Source organism: Rhipicephalus microplus, chromosome 4 (assembly GCF_043290135.1).
Source record: "Rhipicephalus microplus isolate Deutch F79 chromosome 4, USDA_Rmic, whole genome shotgun sequence".
Lineage (NCBI taxonomy): Eukaryota > Metazoa > Arthropoda > Arachnida > Ixodida > Ixodidae > Rhipicephalus > Rhipicephalus microplus.
Genome location: NC_134703.1, coordinates 22141735 through 22164243, shown reverse-complemented (window position 1 = coordinate 22164243; position 22509 = coordinate 22141735). Strand labels below are relative to the sequence as shown.

The window sequence follows — 22509 nt, the reverse complement described above, 5'->3', positions numbered from 1 at the left end:
TCAAAATGTAAAAAAAAAAAAAAAGTTTGAAAAAGAAAAATATCCGAGGTGGCTTAGGGGCACTTTAAGGGGCCTGCAACACTTTCCTGAGTTATGATGAATGGATCGATTGATGAACTTTTAACGCGATAGCGTTATAGAGCTCGTTTCGCATATATTTCAGCGTCAGTGTCGGCGTCGTTGGTTGTGAGCGAAAAATCATCATCTTACGCGTGATCAAAAAATTGAGAACGATGCAAATAAAATAAGTAAATGATAAAAGCTCCTGGTGCAGAGTGGGGACCGAACCAGGGTTCTTTGGGTCCAAGTGGGGATCGAACACGGATAGTTTGCGTAGCAAGCGGATGTTCTACCACACGGCCAGGCCTCTGCTTGTGATTAGTGAAAAGAACTTCCTCTACTTGGAAATGCAGTGAAAGTACTTTTATGCTTCACACATGCATCCTGTATACATACTTCACAACGCAACATGACATATTGCAGTAATAATGCGTGGTACAAGCATCCATTGCCAATGGGCGTCATATGTGATTATTATAATGGCCCGTCGTTGAAAGCCGGTACCCCACTGCAAAAGGCACACACGCTACTGCGCCTATTCTCTTATTAAGGCCGCACAAAGCAAATTCAAAAAAGTTTCATGCACTAAGTGTTTGAAGTACCACAGGATGTGGCTATCACATTCAAGTCCTGAAGGCGAAGGTTTAGGGTACCCTAACTTTATTTGTAGAACTGAGAAACGCTAATGGAGCGCAGTGGGCTTCTCCCACGTTGGGACAGGCAAGCTAAGCCTGACCGCCGCATCATGGGCTAGGCCCAAAGCTGATCCCCATTGCTGGGGTTTTTGATGGAGGAGCACCACTTGGCCAGGTTGGCTTCATCGCTGCCCAGTAACATGGGGCATCGCCAGAGCATTTGCCCAAAGTTAGCTACTTCTCCACAACGGAGAGGAATAGTCTCACTGTTAGCGCACGACTCTTCACGAATCACATGCCGCAAAATTTTGAAGAATCCGTCGAGAACGATTAAGTGGAGATAAAGGGATATGTTGCACGCGTCAAGATATTGCTATCCTTTCGCACCAGCGAGCGCTCTGAAAGGTGAACAAGGAGAAGGATGACAAGGGAGAAAGGTGGTGGTTCAGTGGGAGCGCGGGAACGTGGCGGCCACAATAACTATGCAGCTGACCATGTTCAAATCAGCCAACGGCCACGGGCATATATGTAGATGGCGCCGTAATTTGTGTATATATGCATCCCCTATAGAAAGAAGAGGAAGCAGTTCTTTAGAAGTGATAAATCTGAAGCCTCATGCTGTGCTATAGACCGTTTTTCGCACGGGCGCTACCATGTTTGATCACTGGCCGTCTCCCAGCCAGTTGCCTCAGCTCCCTAGCTAGCGAAGCGGCCGCACCTGAGGCAAAGCCGAGCTTAGAAGTTGACATGGCCGCACCCATGAAGACGCGATCACCCGCTTCGATCCAAATTCGCGCATGTACTCGCCCACTGTCATCACAGCAATATATGGTGAAATCAGCTACCGCTTCGCGTCTTCTCAAGGTGGGGATAAAGCATCAGGTATAGGCACCGACAGGGGACCAGAGGGAGCGACGAAGCTCTTTGGGCCACCTCAGCATTGGCTGAAGATACTAAGAAAATGGAATGCTTGCTAAACACAGTGACACGCTGAAGTGTCAGTGCCCTTTTTGACAGGTTTCCAAAGAACGCTTCCCGGGCGCTTACATAATCAGCCGTGACCTCTTGCTCACAACTAAATAAGAAAATTATATGCACGTGCAAGTTTGGTTTTGCTGCGTCTACTCGCTAGGCTACGCATCGGAAGACTCGGTTTTGCTGCGCCTACCCGCTAGGCTGTATGTTCTGGAGCTACCATCACATCTCGTAAACTGCATTGCCGGGTGCCTATCTTTAATAAGGAAATTAGCTGTGTTTATTTAGTCATGCTTGCTAAGCCTAGCCTTCAAAAATTTGAAAACAGAGCCTTGAAAAACATTGCAAAACACCGTGAATACATTGCTCTAGAAGCTTCAGGACGTAAATATAAAGTAAATGCGTGCATTATGAATTTACACACTACACAGCGCAGGACGACGACGTGATAAGATCGAGGCGAAATCTTTTGCACCCACAGGTGCCGCCATGTTGATTTTTCTGGCGCATCTTTCTGCTTCGCTCGGCATTTCCACGGGGTCTGCTTCGCGTAGACGCTAGGGGACGCCGAGCGCACGAGGCGGAAGTTGAGCAGTGCTACAGAAGGCCATGGTATGGAGACGGATAGATGGATGTGGGGGACGGCGACGGTGCTGTGGCGCCATTTGTTTTCAAATTGCAAACTAGTTGCGAAAAATCGTCTGTAGTACTTGGCTCGCGTGCTTTCGGGAGCCTTGACCACTGATCGGCAGCGTTTTCTGACCATGCTCAAAGAGTGTCGCAGAACACCTTTAAAATGTGGGATACAGCAGCGAGCGCTGCAGATAGCGCAAAAATATAATCAGCATTGCACAAATATCTCGCATATAACAATTTTATTTCTTTTGACCGCAGGGACGACTGCTGGAGGCACTTGTACGTGTTTTACAGTAAGGCAACTCTCTATATGCACGGAAGAACACATCTATGATACAGGTCCTCTGAAAATGTAGAAGACCCATTTTTCTTTCCCGTACCCTGCAAAACAAAACTATGGGTCATCCCAAATAGCCCCCGACGGCAAAGCAGGTCGGTGAACACACCAAGCTCCTGCTAATTACGCCAAAAATGTCTTTCAATTTACAGAACCACCAGTGCAGTTCATGTCCCACAAAAAACAATATCACACAAGCACGAGACTCCCTTGCATTGTCATTTACCATCATGACATGCTTAGATTTTCAGTATAGCAGACAGACAAAAACTAATGCTGTGGTTATGACAGAGATTGCAGTGTGAAAATGACACACTTTTGCTAAATGCTTGAATGCACTGCAATTATACACCACAAGGCTTGAGAAAATTTTTATCCTGCAAATGATTATACCCCTTCTACAATGTGCCTTCACACAATGTAAAAATAAAACAGCTTGCTAGACATAAAACTACATACACAGCAGCCAATCACATTAAAGACGTTTTCATCCCTTTAGCATCCTTTGAGCAACAGCCTCTGCAATACACCAGGAAAGAGACAAGCAAGAGCTGAAGCAGTACAGCTCTTTTTTCCACAATGAAAGCTTTCTGAGCAGTCTGTGCACTTATGAAAATTACACTATAGCTTGCAAACAGTGGGCGACATGTAACAACGCTGTGCCACTAGTGAAGTTACCCATTCCGTAAGGAAATGGCTTTCATAAGAAATCACCAACTGCTGAAAACCAGCAACAACTATTTATCAAAGTAAATTGAACACAGAAATGAATAATTTTAAACCATGTAAAACAATAAGCAAACAAGGTACTCGCATAGCCTCTCCAAGTCAAAACCATCATACAAACATGAGTTCTGTGTATTGTTTCCACACCATGTAATGCATTCTCCTATGAAATAAATATGAAATACAGAAGAACTATGAGATAAAGGGATAAAATCATTGTAAGAAATGTCAGCATGGATCGGTATCAACAGCCCCGATACTCAAAAGAAATAAAAAATGAACATGTTTAATTGCAAAAAAAGAAGAAAAAAAAAGGAAGGTGGCAAGATTTCTAATGTCCAAGATTACGTAAGCAGACATCCAGTCATTAATCATTAGTCTCCAAAATCTCCAAAGGGACACTACAATGAAACAATGAATCTGCTTAGATTGATGAATTGTAATTTGAGAACTCCAATGTTGTTCATCTCCTCACGACATGTTTATTGATAAAGGAGAAAACCAAGGTGGAAATCTCATTTTTGAATTTCCCCCCGAAGTTTTCACAAGCAACGTCACAGATTTCAAAGTATATTTTTTTGCATTCTGGAGACACAGGCAAAACGAAACTTCCTAAACCCCCTAGATATGATAAGCCTATAGCCCCTTCACAGGACAATGGAAGCTTTACAAAGCAGTCTGTGCACTTACAAAAATTTAGACACTACAGCTCGTGAGCATTAAACAGCATGTGACAACGCTTTTCCACAAGTGGTTTTAACTGCTTTGTCGAAATCTATGACATCACACAATTTGGTGCAAAAATTTGAAGGTGGTGTCACTGCCCCCAATATTTTTGTGTCTTCTTACCTAACAAGCATCTTGTCGTGGTAAAAATGGCGTGTTCACAATTGTGACATCGTAATTTAGTAACACATGACGAATCATTTTCTCCTCTACGTGATAAGACAGTCTATACTGCCATGCACATTTCTTTATTTTGCATTTAATTCGGTTTTCAGCCACACAGCCTGTCATAAATTCTCAATGCAAACTGTGTCTCATTGTTCGAGAAGGTTCGCGATTATTGTAGGTCATTCTGTTGAGATTACATGCAATGCCCGAACACCCGAGATTGTTCTAGAGCTTGCGCAACGACCAGTGATAAGGCTCTAATATTCTACGGCACATGTATAAATGCCCACGTACATCGCCGCTTGTCAGTTGATCGACGGCCGATGCTCTGGTCACCGCTATCTGTGAGAGTGCGTATCGCGGTAATCCAACTTTCTGTTTACCGGCCATAATTTGGGCCCATTAAACAGTTTCATTCTGCACAAGTCATCTCTTCCTTCGTTGACATCACAACCACAGGGCAATATCACTTGTTCTCTCTAGGAATACATGATCGTTTTAATTGAACCACAGGGCAATATCACTTGTTCTCTCTAGGAATACATGATCGTTTTAATTTGTTTCTCCATCCAAGCTACACCTGCACTGTGAAGTGTGGTCCGTATTATTTGTACAAACATTAAGTGTCCACTAAAAGAACGAGAGCTGAACGAATGCACTCAAATGTGACAAACGTCCTGAGAGAGCCAGTTGTAACAATTCTGAACAGTATTGAACCTTCATAGGCAATAATTAAGGGTGAAAAAAAAAAACTGAACAAAATACTTCACTATTCAGCCTTCTGCCAAACACCTTGGTAGCCACTCTGTGAGGCAGCACTTGTATTAAAGGCACAGTCAGAAACAGAATGAAGCAGGCATAGCAGTAGGTAGTTCCTCATGACCAGCATGAGGAAAATGATAGCAGCAGAATAAATAATAACAAGTATTTGTAAGCTTATTGATAAGCAGGGGCTAAAAACAATATACTGTAAAATCATGAGCAATTACCCCTCCTTGCAGTGAAGGGCAATTTGACAATATTTGCATGGGGGGGGGGGGGGGTACTGTTCCTAGGCTACGGTTGAAAATTCAAGATGGTGGCGGAGGAGCCCTTAGGGATAAATTATGCACACCCGTGCTTCTAATACAAGTCTTTATCGAATATGAATTCATCACTGTTTTCATTCACTCTCGCCAGGAAAAAAAAACAGAGAATGGAACAGTGAAAATGGTGGGAGTGGAAAAAGGGGTACGTATGTGAAATTTTCTGGAAAAGGGTGCTTGCTCGGGATTTTACAGTAGCTGACAAGGTGCTTTAACATAAATATAACGAATGCCCCACCCGGCAACTCATGATATCTGCCATGCCTGTTCCCCGTGTAATTGATGGAACTAGCATTAGTGTTCATTAGAATAAAGTAGAATGGATGCTTATCAGAATTTTGAGTGTATGCCTTGATAAGCGACTATAATGACATCATCACTCAGGTGACAACTTGTAAGGCCAAAGGTCAGGAATTGTTTAAGATCAGTAGTTGTTTGAACTATTAGTAAATACAATGGGGATATTTTTACAACCAAGACGTGGCCATCCCCATCCTGTCATGCCTAGCTAGCTTTTCAATAGTGGCTCTCAGACAATGTGGAATCACTTAGCATCAGTGTACATTCCTTATTTCATGGACTATTCAAACTCACCTCAGCCAGCGGGCTGCAGTCATTAAATTTAGTCGCCCAAGTATCCAGACAGTGAAATAGGTCAGAGGTGGGGGGATGGCTCGTACAAAATGTCACCTCACACTGCCATTTCAAACTAACAAAAGAATACGAGAAGAAGACAATCGTGTTAGGGCCATGCAGCCAGCGAGAGGTTCGCGGGCCACATGCGAATTGCAGGCCATTTCTTTTGAGACCCCTAGGCTATAAAAACATTGCGCATACTATGTACAGGGGTGTTCAAAAATTCTCAGGTTGCACTTTTGACCGCCCCTGCAAATCTACATATTGGGGATGGCCACTTATTTTACCAGATTGGAAAACAGCAGATTAACTCACAAGATGAATTTCTTTACACTTAGAAATGACATAAGCAGCGACTACAAACAGCTGCTTGTATATTCGCTCAGCAAGGCAACTCTAAAAAATTATTCTCGGATGCATTCACGAGCACGCAAATAGATTCGTCACCTTAAAAGTACATGACCAGCATGCAGGATAGACATTACTCAAATAAAATGTTGCAACTTGCCACTAGGCATGTAAACATAATAAATAAAGCAGCAAAAATGCGAGTGCAAGAAAATGCAACAGCTTTGGGCTTTGTGGTGAGACAACACCCTGTACGAGGCAAAAAAGTACGGTTAGTGTGCTGTTACCTTAATCAAAGCAAAGCAGTGTACAAACAAAGAGGAATGAATTGAAGAGCCCATTGTTAAATTCCAACCTATGAAGCAAGCATAATGCAAAGCTTTAGCAGAATGTGAAGGTTGCAGGTCTAGCCCCTAACTGTGGCAAATTGTTTTTCTTCTTCAACTGCTTATACTTTTATTGATCTGCTATCTCAGAATTACTAAACAACAGTTAAGGAAACATGCCTGTATGCTTTCACTGCCTTAAATCTAAGTATAAGCACTCAGAAATTGAAGGTTCTTTTGATTAATAAATTTGGGGAAGCCTATAACCCTGATATTCTAAAACACCCCCCCCCCCCCCGCCCAATTCAAGGCTCTACCCGGACTCACGAAGGTTGATGTCAGCACTGCCCATCAAATGAAGTGGTGTATTCGCTTACCAGTCATAATAAGCATCAATTAATAAAAAATGCGGGGCCACCACCCGACAAGTGAAGGAGAAACATCACATTCAGGTTGGTATGAGTTGTTACCAGATACAGTGGGTTTTCATGCTTTAAATATATATATATATAATTACATGATTTGCGACTTCGATAGAGCGCAGGACACTCAAGGCAAGTCCGAACTACCACGAAACAAAATTAGAAAGTAAACATACTATCAATCCAGGAAATTCTGAAGCATTGGCAGGTGTGCGATCGTCACACCTCAGTAAAGCCTAGATGCAGGGAACAAGGGACAGAGGTTGTCAAGGTCTAAAACTAAGGCCCACTGTCAATGTTGACCGCAATCGATCATCTAAGCACACATTGTAGCTCACAGTACTTACTTTGCAGAGGTTAGTGAATTGTCATGCAAGGTTAAAGATGAAAGAATGGAAGCGCTTATGTAAAAATAGTAAGTCCAGCACTTTTATAACAAACAACACTAGAAGGAAAGTAAGTACAGTAAACTCCCGTTTAGACTAACTCTGTGAAAACAAATTCTTGCTTAAAATGAACAACACAGGAGTCTTTGTTTGGTTCCCATAAACTCAATGCAAAAAAAAAAAAAAAAAATCTGCTCAAGACGAACCGCGTAGCAGGCCTCTTCTGTTAAGACGAACTATCGCAGCGACCGACAATGACAGGAATTGTGTGCAATGATTGATGGGGGCTACTCAGGCGAACAAAAATAAGCAAGATGGAAAAAAAAAAAAACGTTATGGCACACAGACTCAAAGCACATAGAAAGCAAATTTCAACTTGTAAACAGAAAGCGAGATAAGTGCAAAAAAAAAAAGGTCAGCGCATAAAGCTGGTTATGTCCCTCACCCCAAAGGGTGGGCTTTTTTGTCGGCAAAGAAAACAACAGAAAGTGTTCGCCTTTTTGTATTCTCCTCATGTTCTTTAGTTCCCCCAAAAGGAGTACAGTAGAGAACAGAAGAACACAAGAGCTTCGCTAGAGGGGAAAATGCAAGGAAGTGGAGGGGCAAAAAAAAAAAAAAAGAATCCAAGTGAAAGTGAAAACGGGAACAAAGATTGTCTGTGTCAGCACCTTACTTTAGTGCTCGTAGTTCACCTTATATTACCAGTTGTTACAAATGAGTGAAACCAATGTGAGCACGCATTTACATTAACAGTATTTATGTTTTTTAACAGTATTATGGGTTTTTCGGTTAGTGAAAACAAAAATGTCGTGACTGACTATGCGCTCCTCTCTGACGTTAATTCAGGTGACGCCCCTCCCTAACAATGAGTGGCCGGATCCACCCCTGGTTGTGAATAAGACGAACAAATGATCCTGGTCCCTAGGAGTTCGTCTTAAAGGAAGTCTACTGTATACTCGCTTTTAGCTGCACTGATGTCATCAAATAATATGCCTATATTGAAGAAAGCAATTATTTAGTACATAGAAAACCCAGAGTGAGGGCTTGCACTTGTAAACTGCTTCTGCCAGTAGAGCTCCCGCGACTTTGTTTACACGTGTCACTGCTTTTACCAAGTCAGAATTTAACTGCAGCCTAAATATACAAGAATAAAAGCCCCATTCATTGCGACACTTTCCAAAACGCTATAGAAGAAACCATACTGGTTAGTCGATTGCCTAATCACTTAACCAGGTACATTCATTCATGGCAACTCAGCCTTTTACAAGGCAAACTTATTGCACTCAGTTTCCATGAAGAATCACAAAGTGAGCGAGGAATAAAAGAGAGATAGAAAGATGAGTAAATCTTAGCACCTCATTTCATGTCCTCCCGTTTGGTTAAAGCACACATTTTACACATGTCAGCCCATGTGAACATTGTATAAAGAATATAACGAGATTTACAGATTGACAACTTTTCCCCGACGTTGATAAAGGCACACAATATAACGGAGCAAAATTCTGCCCAGCGTTCTTCGGACACAGTGGATATACACTGAGCTCAAGGTGGCGCCATATAAATTAAAACAGCATTTGGCCACGTGGCGATGAATACACAGACGAAATTAGTGTGCATGACAAAAGGTGAGGCAGGCTTTAGAATCCCACTTTTCAGCATTTGCCGTGCCTTAGAAACCGGGGTATATAACTTACACGTGCAACGTACACTCGAAAACAGTGGTATATTTCTACAAGCCAGCAGCAAAAATGTGGCTGCTATCACGGGTAATCCTTCTGTACAAGTCATGCGGGTACAACTGTACAAAAATAGAACCGAGTGTGTTCCTTCTATTATCTTACATGTTGGTCACATATGGTGAAACAAATGACTGAACATAGCTTCATCTGCACCCAAGCCCACTCTTCCAACGTGGAAGACACTTTGTTCCCAGCATCGTCTCCTTGCTCTTAAGCCAGCATAACACAATCTGCATGTCAATTAACAACATCAGCACTTCAGGTACGATTTTTTTTTTATGCCAAGTGAACCGAGTATACGAGCGTTTTACATACGAGCTCGATCGAAACGCAATCACCGTGGTTGGGAAGCAGACCTACGATCTTGTGCTCAGCAGCGCAATGCCAAGGCAGCTAACCGACCATGGCTGGTTTGAAGCTACAAAGCTAACCTGCACAGTTTTCCCAGAGAGAGAAAATGATGACAATAAAATGTCGGGTTTTATGTGCAAAAACCACACCATGATTACAAGAGAAACTGTAGTGAAGAGCTTCAAAAATTTGAACGATTTGGCGTTATTTACCACGCACTGAAATCGCATAATGCACTGGCCTCCAGCATTTCCCCTCCATCAAAATGTGACAGCCACGGCCGAAAGCGAACCCGCCACCTTTGGGTCAGCAGCCAAGCTCTGTAACCACTGCACCAAAACGATGGACAGAGAAAGAAACCTTTGCAGCTGCAGCTCAAGACTTCTTGCTTGTTCGATATGGAACTCAGGATGAATGCACTTGCAATGCAGGAAAGCAACCCTAAAAGGAGGAGGCATACAAAAAGAACAGTTCTTGTGTCATCTATTCCATATTATTTTGAAGTTTTTCGGCCATAGCGAACCAATGGCGATGCATGTGCCCATTGATCTCATCTTCGTTTCGTGCTTTGTAAGTGAAAAGACTCCGAAAAGAGCCTGATCAATACGCGTGAGGGCGACACACAAGTGGTGCAGGATGGCTAGGACACACCTGTTCTTCAGTTTGTAGAGAGAAGCTTAAGGTTGCATGAACAAGTGTTTGCTTTTGAACAACTGTGCCTCTCAAGTGATTGCGCAAATCAATGAAGAAAAAGTGGGGTAGGGGCAGGGCATGTACGCTCAAACCTCATTAGAACAAAGTTGCGTCTTACACAAAAATAAGTATATTATACCTGGAAATTCGTTATAGGGCACATTCCAAACACTATTTGAACTTTTACTCATTTACATGCTTTGTTATAACTTATATTTTGTTATATCCAGGTTCAATATATCCAAATTTTAGTGTAGTGAGAGGTCAAGATCATTGAGAGTAACAGACTAGATTAAAAAAAAAGGCAAGCGTGTGAGGAGAGGCAGGAAGTTGGGTGGAAAGATAGGACAGAGAAGTTTATGGAGCTAGTAAGGCCACAACTAGCACAGCACCGGGCTGATCAGAGGAATATGAGAGAGGTCTTTACCCTGCAGTGGGCGTAGTCTGGCTGACGATATGATGATTGACAGTTACGAAAGAGAGGGTCTCCATATCTACAGGTAAGAGCTAGATAATGCAGTCACCGACCGATTTTTCGTACCTGGCGAGGACCCAAAAAAAGTCTGAAAAATCGAACAGTCCAAAAATGTTGTTTTTGTCAGAAATGTGAACTTTATTGCATCAGGCAGGCTTTAAAAAGTCCATGATTTTCTGCCTTGCCTCATACTACGCTTGGAAGCAATTTGGTTCGCCCGTATTTGCGCCAAGGTGACATCGTCACCGTAAATGCTCGACAAAAGTGTCACTGCAGTTGTGATCTCCACTGCTGACAGCTGCGGGCGGTCATCGTCGTCATCATCCGAACCGCTCTCCGGCTGCGGCACAACCTGGCGAAGAATTTCTTCGTCTGTGGGCTCCGCGCACGAGATTGTCATCGTCCACACGAGCGAAGTCGTTAGAATAACGTTTGCAGGCACTGTGGGCGTTGCAGGTATAGTGGATGCATTATGAGTTTTAGAGTAGCGTTAGCTCCTCCTAAGGAAAATTTCACAGACTTTCGCCTCGACCGCAAACTCAAATGCACAGAAGCAACAGACAACACTTCGGGGGCCGCAATTGCCGCACGCTATTTCTGATTTTCTGCGGGCGGGCCGCGAACGGCGACTCGCGTTACGACGCAAGCGCAGTGGCAGCGACCGCACCGCAAGGGCTCGCAATGCACTATTCTAAAGCTCCCTAATGTCATTCTGGCAGGCACATTAACTTCACCACTGCGCAGCTGCGCCTCCTCCTTGTGCCGCGCGATGACGACAGTGCTGACCACTATGGCTGACTGAAGACAAAAAGATAGTCCCGTTCCGGGTTTTCTAAAGCAGACACGTCCTCCAAGATTTAAAATATGACGTTTGCTTTCCAATCTTGGGGGCAGAAAAGCCATTTTAAAATTAAGCCACTAAGCTTAGTCAAGCCAGTGGAAAATCCAACATGGCGGCGTCCATACAGGTTCGTGGCGCAGCTCCAAACAAGCGATTTATTCCGAAAAATCCAACTTTCAGGGGCGAATTCATCTGAAAAATTGGTCGAAAAAATGCATTAACCCTATAGAAACCCTGACGGTGCACTTTTGAAGCCCAAAACATCTAACAAGTCGGAATTTTTGGAGTCCGAAAAATCGGTCAGCGTACTTAGCTTGTTATGTTACCGGCAGAATTGTGAACAAATCGCACTTTTTTTTTTGCAAGTGTTACAGTGCCTCTTTTGCCAGAACCTGAACAATAACCAGTATTAGTGTTTTTGATATCGTAAGCTGCTTCGAACCCTACATTGCTGTCTTTTTTGTCCAGATGACTTAATTGCTCAGTGGTAACCACAGTGACATGAGACCAGGCACTTCCCGTTGAGGTCAGCTTTGTGTACTGCACGCAGCAACAACACAGTGTCCAAAGCGCTGGCACTACAATTTCATGTGCATTAAATGCCACATGTGGCGTTAGGTTTTAAGACAGAATTTTCACAAGAGGTCAGAGAAGTGTAGAGGCCCAAATCAGTGATAGTGGTTGGTCAAGAGCATTGAGAATTTTCACGAAAAGAGGCTCCCCATGAGCCCCAACATGTGCATCGAATGGCAGACCACATTCAAGCCAACAAAGAAAAACTAATAAATTACTCTACAGTCACAAACTATCTTTCAAAACTCAATTTTTGTTGATTTTTGTAGGATGAACACCTTCAGTCAGAAACCCGCGTCTGAGTGGTTAAACCATCTTCAAGTGTAAGATTTCTTTAGTTTAACTGTAGCTCTTGCTTTTTTGCTTAGTGATACTGCTAGTTTTCACTTAGTTGGTGAATTGTCATGACTTGTTCACTGGAATTAACCTGGTCGATTAGCAGTTCCAAATGTTCAGAGTGACGGCGTCACTACAACAGCATTTCTGAAGATTTTGGAACCCAACACGAGACAAGTGTAAGAAAACTGATAGCACAGATGTTGAACTACACACGACTCCTCTCTTCCTGTCCATTCTTGCATACTAGGCTGAGAAATTCTGTTTCAGTGGAAGCCTGGGTTGGTGTGCTCGATGATGCAGCGGCGGCAGTACTTCCGCACAATGCGGTAGCCATCCACAGTCACCCCCGCACAGTCCTGCAGACTAAGCTGCTGCAGGCCCCTGCAGAAGTAGGCCAGAGCTTGCAGTCCTCGATCCGTAACTAGATCACATGACTTGAGGCTCAGCTTGCGCAAGTTCAGGCAGTGGCGAGCAAGGAATGCCAGGCCCCGGTCTCCGACCTGCTTACAAGTGCCACATCAAAGTTGGGCATCAGTCATGAAAGCCCCTAGGCAAAATTCCTACAAAGTTTCTCAATGATTAAATGAGTTTAACATTTTAAAGCAGTATGATCAATCCCTATCTAATAACACAGAAACCATCATGAGTAGCGCAACTAAACACAACAAACAGGAAGAAACAGACGAACAGCTACTGGAAGTCAAACTTGACCACGCCGGTAGAAAATCAAACTTGGCGACTTTCAAAATCGCGCAACACAGCTCAAAGTGAGTGATTTAATCAGAAATACCGAACCGTTCCTCATAAACTCCTTCAAAAAATCAGTTGAGAAGTTGTATTAGCACTATGAGAGACTTGAAAGTGCATTTATTATAGGGGCCCTGCAACACTTTTTGAGTATGGTCAGAAAACAATGCCGATCGGTAGTAGAAGGTACCGAGAACACGCGAGACAAATGTTATAGCGCAGCATGCGGCCTGGAATTCCCAGTAAATTATCAAAGTCAGCTAAAAATTGCTTCCTCTTCCCTCGACAAATGACGGAAGGCTCAAAAATCACACACAGATTGCCCATCTATCAGCCATTGGCTGACTTGAACATGGCGCACTCGCTTGTTACAGAGATCGCCAAAAGAGGCAGTCACTTGTCCACGCGTGAAAAAGCTGTGTATTCGCACTGAAAAAGCTGCGTATTCGAAGAAAAAAAATGCTCAAGCTCACGAGGCATGCGTGACGCTTTTTGTTTGCCCTTCCCATCCCTCCCTGCTTAGCTTCCAGCGCTTTTGTCGGGGCGAGGGAAGAGAGAATGCGATTACAGTGTGTAACGAATCTTTGTACGAACTGGACGGATTCTGAACATTTTTTCAGCGTTGAATTTGTGAGCCAATACGCTTTTCCAGTGAATTAAGAGGGAACACGGGAACCGATAGTGAAATATATTAGTATTAGACCTAGACATAATTTTTTTCAGGGAATATTCAGCCTTGTACACTGATTGAAAATATGTAATTACATTTTTTTACATCAATCCAAAAAAGTTACAACTATTCTTATTTTATGAATTTGGGATGTGGCTTGGATAAAAAGTAATGCATCAAAAAAACTATCATTGAACCTGTATATTGCTGAATATTCAAATAGTGCAAATATGCAATTTCATGCTAGTATCTAAATTTTACCCAAGGTTATGAAGTTTTTATGTCGCAGTCTTTTAGCTCTGAATTTTCACTGGTGATTTCTGGGAAATTTCGAAATTTTACAATGACCTTACACATTTTATCAAGGTTTTCTCGCACACTTCAATACCCTAGCATTCAAACAAAAAAAAAAAAAAGATCATGAAAATTGAACCAGTATTAGTGACACAGTGCTCATCCCGAAATTCAAAACATGAAAAAATCTGTATTTAAGAAAAATGCAAAAAAACTGAAAAAGCTGTGAAAATGAAAATTTCTTGCATGAAAGTCACAGCCCTTGTATTCACAATCACTAAGAAATCCTCTGCGGAGTAGTCTGAAGCAGGCTTTTGCTTGTGCTTTTTCTTTGCGGCTGCCTGGAACGCCACTGAAGATGCACGTTTCCTCTTTGAGCCGACGGCACGGTGATAGTCTTTCTATCATGCACAGGTAACCGCTGGTTACCTGTGCATGTTTGATCTAGCTGCAGTTTATGCAAATAAGCCCTAAGTCGAAAAGTATAACAGCATCTGCCATGGCAGTCTCAACGGCAAACAATGACGCATTCTTGTCCTTCGGTGAGAGGCTCCAAATGACCGAATGCAAGGCCTCATTCGCATTCTGCGTCTTCCCTCTGGTGCATCTCTGCAGGAGCTTCTCGTCGGACAAACGTTCATAAACAGGTCGCAGTGCATTGCTCACAGCCTCTGGCTAATTCTACTTGCTTTTTGGATTGGGCTCATTCCTTGCCATGGCAGCATTATGCTTGCAACAAGACTCGGGGCCATGTGGACAGAAGCTGTGGTTTGATTTCTCGTCAGTGGATGTCACATGATGATACGTAGCCCACACAGCCTTGTGCATCTCATCCACATTCCCAGAATGGGATTTCAAAGCCCAGCCGTAATAACTAGTCTATTTTGTGATGAGGTCACCCGCGAGGCGGCCCTTGCTACTGCTGCTGTCCCCTTTGTGCTTCTGCACGAGGTTCCGAAGCGCAGTCCCCATACGCTTCTGCACATGGTTCGAGCAGTCTTCTTTTTCAACATTTATGAAGCTGTACACTTTAGCTTCTTTGACAGCACTGTACAACCGGCCGTCACCATCACAAAGCATGGTGGTATACCTGAGGCCATGAAGCTAAAGGGAGCGCTGAAATAAAATCATTGCTGCCTCTACTTCCATTTGGCCAGCCTTGCATGAGGTATTTTTCTGGCATGAATGTTTGGCTTTCCATTCAGAGTATTCTGGGCTCTCGGGTTTTGGACCTCATTCACAGCCGAGGCAAAAATTAGAAAGCACAACATAGTCTAGCACATGACCTGAAAAGACTTCTATCACAGTGGCTATTCCAATGTGAGAGGTGTGTCCTCTTGTGTGCCAGCTTCCATCAAAAGAGACGGCAATATTTTCGGGGTTGCCGAAATCGAGGTCCTTGTGGAGGCACTTTACCACTGTGGCACACTTAGTCAAATGTTCGGCATAAGCTCTCGTTGCTGCTGGCTGAAGCTTCATTTTCAAGTACTCTTGGTACGTTTTCGTGTGAAGGCCCCGATGTGAAACACCGATAGCGGCAAAGATGTCATTCAGAGCTGTCTGACCATTCCCAGTGCTCTGAACCGCACATGCCGTGCGAATGTTGATTTCGAACGGGTTGCAGTTACTGCTGCCACCAACCCGTCACGAGCTCCATTTCGAGCCAACTTCTCTGCAGTTGCTGCAGTGAAGCTTCAGCTTAATTTACCGGCGACGCCGCACTCACGCGCGTCACGTTCGATGGTCAACTGACCACGGCACACTCGGCAAGCAGAATGTTCGTTTAGTAAACTGGTAGACCATGTCGAGGTCAACCATGGTATACATCGAAGCCGACGAACTTTCGGTGCCGCGTTGACTCGAGAGAACACTCATTTTGCGATCGGTTGCCAAGACCAAGGAAAGCTCCGCTGCTTTTTTGCTGGGCGCGAAACTCGATGAGTTCTCGGTCAGCCGATGTGAAAAATGTCGCGTCTATCCTCGTAGCTTGATCGCGCGTACTTGAAGTACTGCAGGCAGCGGTCGCAGTCGCCGCCATGCTTTCTCCGGCTGCGATATCTGCTGCAGCAGCATTCTCTGCTGTCTTAATCACAAGCGGCGGCGTTGTTTCCTGGCGCCTTATTAAAGTATCACCGCAATCAGATGGCTCCGACGGCACCGTGGTCACCGTCGCGATGGCTTGTGTTGCAACGCCGCTTCAACGCGGAATCCATTGCGCTCTTCCACCAAGATCTGCAGATACCTTCGTCGGCAGTTGCGATGATTTATGGCACTCTGAGCGCGTGTCACCACTGGTAGAACTTATAGCGATCGAAGGCTGCCTTTGTGTCGGGCTGCTGCATCGCGGCGACTGCAGGTCTCCTGTCCCGCTCGGCTCTGCTGATGTAGCCTGCGCTGGCTGCGATGACTCCTTGGGCTGCACAGCACATTTTTTCCGTCGCTTGCTGAATTTGTGAAGTGCGCAGAACTTTCAAGCACGGTTTGGCATCTCGATTTCGATCGCAAAACTATAAAACTTCTGAAATGGCAGTGACAGCGCGCGTGTTTGTGGCCGCGTGCGTGTGATCACCAGTGTTGTCAGTCCCCACGCTCCAATCACAAGCCACTGTTCACTCACGTGACTGCTATGGGCCAATGATACCGCACTGTTTTGTCGCTTGTTTTTGCCTGGTAGCGCAGACTGGCTGCAGCATTGAAGGTTTGTTCCTGGCGGGAAAGCGAGCTCAACAGAAGCTCTTTCAGATGAGACTAAGACTGCCGCGATCCGAAGAGTGGTTAGTGCAATCCGAGCAACGCAAAAGGGGGCTGTTTTCGGCGATTTCGTAAGGGAAACCAAGTGCTGGGATGAATAAACACGACATTTTTTTGCTCAACGACGCATCATTTCGAGTTCATTTTTTGTTGGTAGGTGCAGGATAATATGAAGATAACGAAAATCACTAAACTGTAAATCGTTTTTTTTTTTTGGCGTTTTTTTTTCGTTGCCAAGACCCGTGTTAGCCCGTTGGGACCGAAAAGTGACAAAAAAAAAGCATTTTTTAAAATTGGCATATTTGGTTTCTGCAAGTATTTTTCTATCTCTATGACAATTTTCACCCACCAGGTAGTGGTCATTTTTTTTGTAATGTCATTCTGACTGTCTTGATTCTTGGTGCTAGCACAATGCAGAACCTGCAAAAAATGGGCACCCTACTACGAGGCTTCTTTATAATTTGCCACCACCTGTGTCTGAAGTTCTACTAGAACCAATTCATGAGCGCCTTTATGAGTAATGCAAAACTTGCACACCGTGACTTGTGTTTTTTGAAGAAACTGGGTGTTATCAATGTTTTCAATTTTTCTCATAAAAAATAAAACTAAATTTACGACTGTTCAATTTTGAGGGCTCAATATCTCTGCAGCTAGGGCAGATACAACAATAATTATTTTTGCAATAGAAACATGCACGTGCATGAAATGCAAGTATGGGAGCAGATGTTAGAGCACAAACCTTTTTAAGTAAATACTCATCAAAATTGTAACATAAAACTGATTTTGAAAATGGAAAGTTCATTTGGCTGTAAAATAATCAAAAAAGGCAAAACAAAAACAAGAAAACTGCTGCATACTTTCAATCTCTAGTCGTTAGTCTATGTTGCCATATCTGAAATATCACTTTTAATTATGCACTTTTTTTTCTATGGAGGCCTTAAACAATAGTGGGTGAACTTATGTTATCTCAGGAACAAAATGAGTTACAGGAAAGTAATTACATAATTGAATTCAGCAGAAAAAAACCGCAAAAGCCTGTGCACTTTGGTCAAGATTACTGAATAAGTAAACAAAAAAATGTCTAAGATGAGCCTGCCCCATTAATTTCATGGTTACTCAAAAAAGTGTTTCAGGGCCGCTTTAAGTCCAAAATATAGATCAAGTTCGAATTCTTGGAGTTGAAAAAATCTGCCCACAACTGTGCTGAGGTTTTACAAACCTCTACGTATTACGACAGCGTAAGCCTTATCCCGACTTCATCTCAGATCTGGCAGAGAATGAGAGAAAGTGAATGTTCTCACAGCCTTAGTGTCTGATAAAGACTTAATTCTAGCCTCACAATGCTTAGCTCACCTCGCATTTGCCAACGTCCAGTGCCCGAAGCCTCGGACACGAGCGAGCCAGCACTTCCAGAGTTGCATCCGAGACTGCCTCACAGCCTCGAGCATTGAGGTAGCGCAACCGATAGCAGTGTCGGCACACCTGCTTCAGTCCAGCGTCGGACACCCTCTCGCACTTGGCTACGCTGAGGTAACGCAAGTGTGGGCCCAGCTTGGCAAGCTCGTACAAGCCGAAGTCGGTCACCTGAAATTATCCCAAAAGTAGTTGCAGCACATTCTCTCCGCGAAAGCCAAACAACCAATGTGAGATAACATTAACCTGCAGTTGCTCATCGAAAGATCACAGCTGTCAACTGACATTCTATGCCAGGTGAGAACCAAAGCATAGTCGTCGAGCTAATAAAAAGTTCATTTAGCTTACAGTGACCTAAGAACATCTCTAATAATGACTCGGGCATAAGTTTGCTTGAAAAATTGGTCAAAAAGATGCATTAGTTCTAACAGTGCTTTTACAATGCCCAGATAATTAATTCATCAGGCATAAATGCCTAAAAAATCCATCAGCAAGTGTGGATATTTTAGTAAAGAACATAGCTGCTGCTTTTTGAAGCAGAAAAAGAAAATGCAGAGGGAAGATCACATAGGACAACACCTTGTTCACTCTTTTAAACACTTGCAAGGGTGCCACCAGAGTTGGCAATTTGGCAAGTTTGAATGCCTGGTGCCGCCATTGTGCTCTGCGCACTTCTGGCCATGTGTTCCATTGTTGCAATAAAAGCACCTCTTTATATTTTCTAGTGAGGCGAGAGAACGTTGAAGGACTTTAATAGCCACTTATGATGTATCGCAGCTCAAAGCGCTGCTTGAGTGAGAAGCTAGGCGGATTCGTGCAAATCCTGATTGTTTATGGTTTTTTTTTTTCTTTGTGTGTGGGTCGGCAGGCCCTTGAAACAGTGAATGTCTCGATGGAATTTCGGCATGCCTGCATATTCATTCAAGCACCATGGCGCGCAGCAGGTGTGCATACAATAATAAATGCTCAAAACCCATTAAACATGCTAATGACTAGCAATTACGCACTTTCGTAGACTATAGCACACACACTCCCCATGCATACGCTCTCGAGATCTTCAATACCATGTGACTACAGCGCCGCCGCTACTGTCACCCACCGAAGAATCAGTCGAGATGCGGCGCGACCACCTCGTTCATTCCACTGCCCCCTTTTAGTACACTGTAGCAGTGTGTTAGTGTACGTTGTGTCCGTTTTGTGGTTATGTTATGGGAAGATGAGGAAGCTACACGGCTGCTTTCAATTTGAAAGTGATTAATCATGCACTAAACAATGGCAACAGGGTCGCCGGTAGGCAATTTGGAAGTGAAGTTCTGTGTTCGCTACTGGTGACAGCACCACAGGCAGCTGAAAGCCACGAAGACGCGCTGGGACTCCCGTGTGCCTTAAACTGAGATGGATGGCAAAGCTTCATTTCGTCAGACGGTAACTGCGGACAATTCCTTGTTAGATCGCCATCAGCCCATGGTTGATGTCATACGCCAACCTTTTGCAAGCTCCGTTGAGTTATGAACGCTAACGCTACGCCCGCAAGCTTTACATACAGCATTCCAAAGAACTCTATTTGCTTGCAGCTTTTGTGTCTCAAATAAATCTCGCCTTGTGTTCAACCTGTGGCTTTTATTGTAAAGGTAAGTACTTCTCGAATCTTGAAGTTATTAGCATGATAATCTCAATTTGCAGCCACTTCGTTTTCTTTTTTTCTTTCCCCCGCTTCGTATGCTTTTGTGAAAAGTTTTCCTCGCGCAATTCTCACATACCCAAACTACACAACTGTTTTCCACAAAAAAGAGTATGAGGATTATGCGAGTAAATACGGTACATGCAGACTTCTATGGTACTATGGCACCATATCGTGGTCTCATGGAGCACTCTGGTTCTATTTTCACCTCTTTTCACATTTTCTCAGAGTTCACTTTCACCTTTAGCAGTATTCGTTGTATCGGTTATGATGGACAACGCACACTAACATTCAACACAGGAAAGGGTAGAGACGAAGCCAAACAAATGCAATAAAAATTATGCCTTGCCTGGACGCAGTCACTGATGCTAAGCTCTCTCAGCACAACACAGTAGCTGGCCACGCACTTCAATGCAGCATCCGTGAGTCGCACACAGCGCCGCAAGAAGAGATGTGTGAGTTGCGGGCATGCTCTGGCCAGGGCTTTCAGCCCAGAGTCCTCGAGGGCTTGACAGTCCGTGAGGTCGACATACTGCAGGTACAGTTGCCCTCCGCCCGATGGAGTCAAGCTACCCAGAGATTCGTTCACTTCCAAGCTGGTCCCATGCCTCGGACGTATGCTCGTCACCTGGTAACAGCCTACACACAGGGCAGAGAGCCACACACCATGTCAGAATAGATATGCATGACGTCTATTGGAAGTTGCAAAGAAGCACAAGGAATGCATAGACAGACAAAGGAGAGATGTACAGAGAGTCACTCAACTGTTACATTCTGCCTTTGCCCACGCTTTCCTAGCACTAAACTATGAGTTCGTTGTACATACTAACAAATCCCCAATACTGCTATTCTCATGATTACCGAGAGATTTTTTGCATTATGTTCAAGTAGCGAAAAAAAAAAAAACAACCTCCCAAGCACTCCGTACAAATGCTTCGCCAACGAAAGCTGAAACGTGCGGCCCCAAGTGGGTCCAACCTCCTGTGGCACTGAAGCCTTTCACAGTTATTGTTTACTTGTTCATGCTTCTTAATGAGTTAAGACACACGTACAGCTTGGATTTATTTACCAGTGCTTATTTCAGCTGCCACACACTGTGCCCCGCATGATCACGGTTGTGAAAAAGTGTAATGAGCGGTTGAATGTGTTTCGCAATGTGCTAATCACAGTTGTTGTTTTCCAACTGTAGGCGGTCACAGACGTCGCAGCCAGAGCCAAAGTGCTGATGGAGGAACTCCTGCCAAAAGCGGCCGCAATGCCACTTGTTCGGCGTAGGCACTGCGCTGTGTTGCCTATAGGCAACAAGAAATTAGGTTCCTTTTTCTCTTCATTAATAACCACACATTCATTGTTCGGCACGGCATTATTGCAGGCGTTCGACATCGCGAGCTAACACGGCGGCGTGGTTTGCAGAATCCGCCTGCAACCGCCGCTTGCATTCCCATTTGTGATTTAGCGCGGCTTGACAGGCTGCCGGATCATCGGTACACAGCTGCTGCCTGCACTCAGCCTTTCAGACTGCACCATTGGCTTGGTGAATGCGAGCTCTCTCACTTTTCCACTGTCATCGCTTCTCTAGAGTTGTCCGTGGCATACTCATATGGAAGGTTTCAGGAGAAACTGATGTGTGCGTGCTCGGCACCATGGCTGTGACGAGATGAACGATGTCACTCACAATTTAACTGATAACACAGCCACTAGTGACACCGCTGCCGAACGGTTTTTTGTTTCTCCTAGCCACATACAGCTTTCACTGTAAAAAATCGTTGCCTGTTTTGCTTAAATGGAGAAGCAATGACACTGACAGCAAGTTTTAGTGATGCGCTTGGACATTTCTATTGTACTGCTGCTGCAAGTGGGCGTTGCATGCCGAAGAAACATCACCCTGGCAGCTACCAAGCATCACCAATGCAGGTGTGAGTAGTGTCACCAGTGGCGTAGCAAGCATTCAACCTTGATAATGCACAAATAGATATTGATGAAAAACTGCCAACCAGTGACATATAACATAATATAATAATATAAGGTTAAACTGAACTTTTATTGCTCAGACAAGAGTGTACGTCCAGCACTGAGTGGATTATTGTGCTTATGGTGTCTGACAGTGTTTGAGTGCTATCATGATAAAAAAACCTTAGTGCAGAGGCATCTATGCATCCTACCTCCACAGAAATACCATCACATTGGTAGGCGACAGGACATGCCACCTGGTACTTATTACTGATATACTGCGAATAACATGACTCAATCGTGAGCAGCCTTCTTTGATCACATAGCCAGTGGGAATGTTAAAAAAAAATTGGAGTCTCATCCGTGTTTCCGATCTGGCCTACGGAGTACTTCTCTCTCCTCATCTTATTCACATTGTACTGAAACTCGATGAACTTCTCTTGATAGTCAGCCGGAAGCTTATGGCAAATCCTTCGGTGAAGCGAGCATCTCGCATGACGCATGAACTTCTGCACCCACGAGCGAC

General features: G+C 44.0%; 1 protein-coding gene across 2 annotated transcripts in view; it reads right to left on the bottom strand.

The window, feature by feature from the left end:
* Window positions 1–2528: 2528 nt before the first annotated feature.
* LOC119171714 (uncharacterized) overlaps window positions 2529–22509 on the bottom strand; it is a 35788-nt gene continuing 15807 nt past the window's right edge. For both annotated transcript variants that reach the window (XM_037422528.2, XM_075892289.1), the window contains exons 5-7: window positions 20383–20672; window positions 18293–18523; window positions 2529–12977 (exon numbers count right to left, since the gene is read on the bottom strand). In XM_037422528.2, the coding sequence (XP_037278425.2) occupies window positions 12741–12977; window positions 18293–18523; window positions 20383–20672 (758 nt within the window). In that variant the 3' untranslated portion in view covers window positions 2529–12740. The remainder of the gene's footprint in view (window positions 12978–18292; window positions 18524–20382; window positions 20673–22509) is intronic.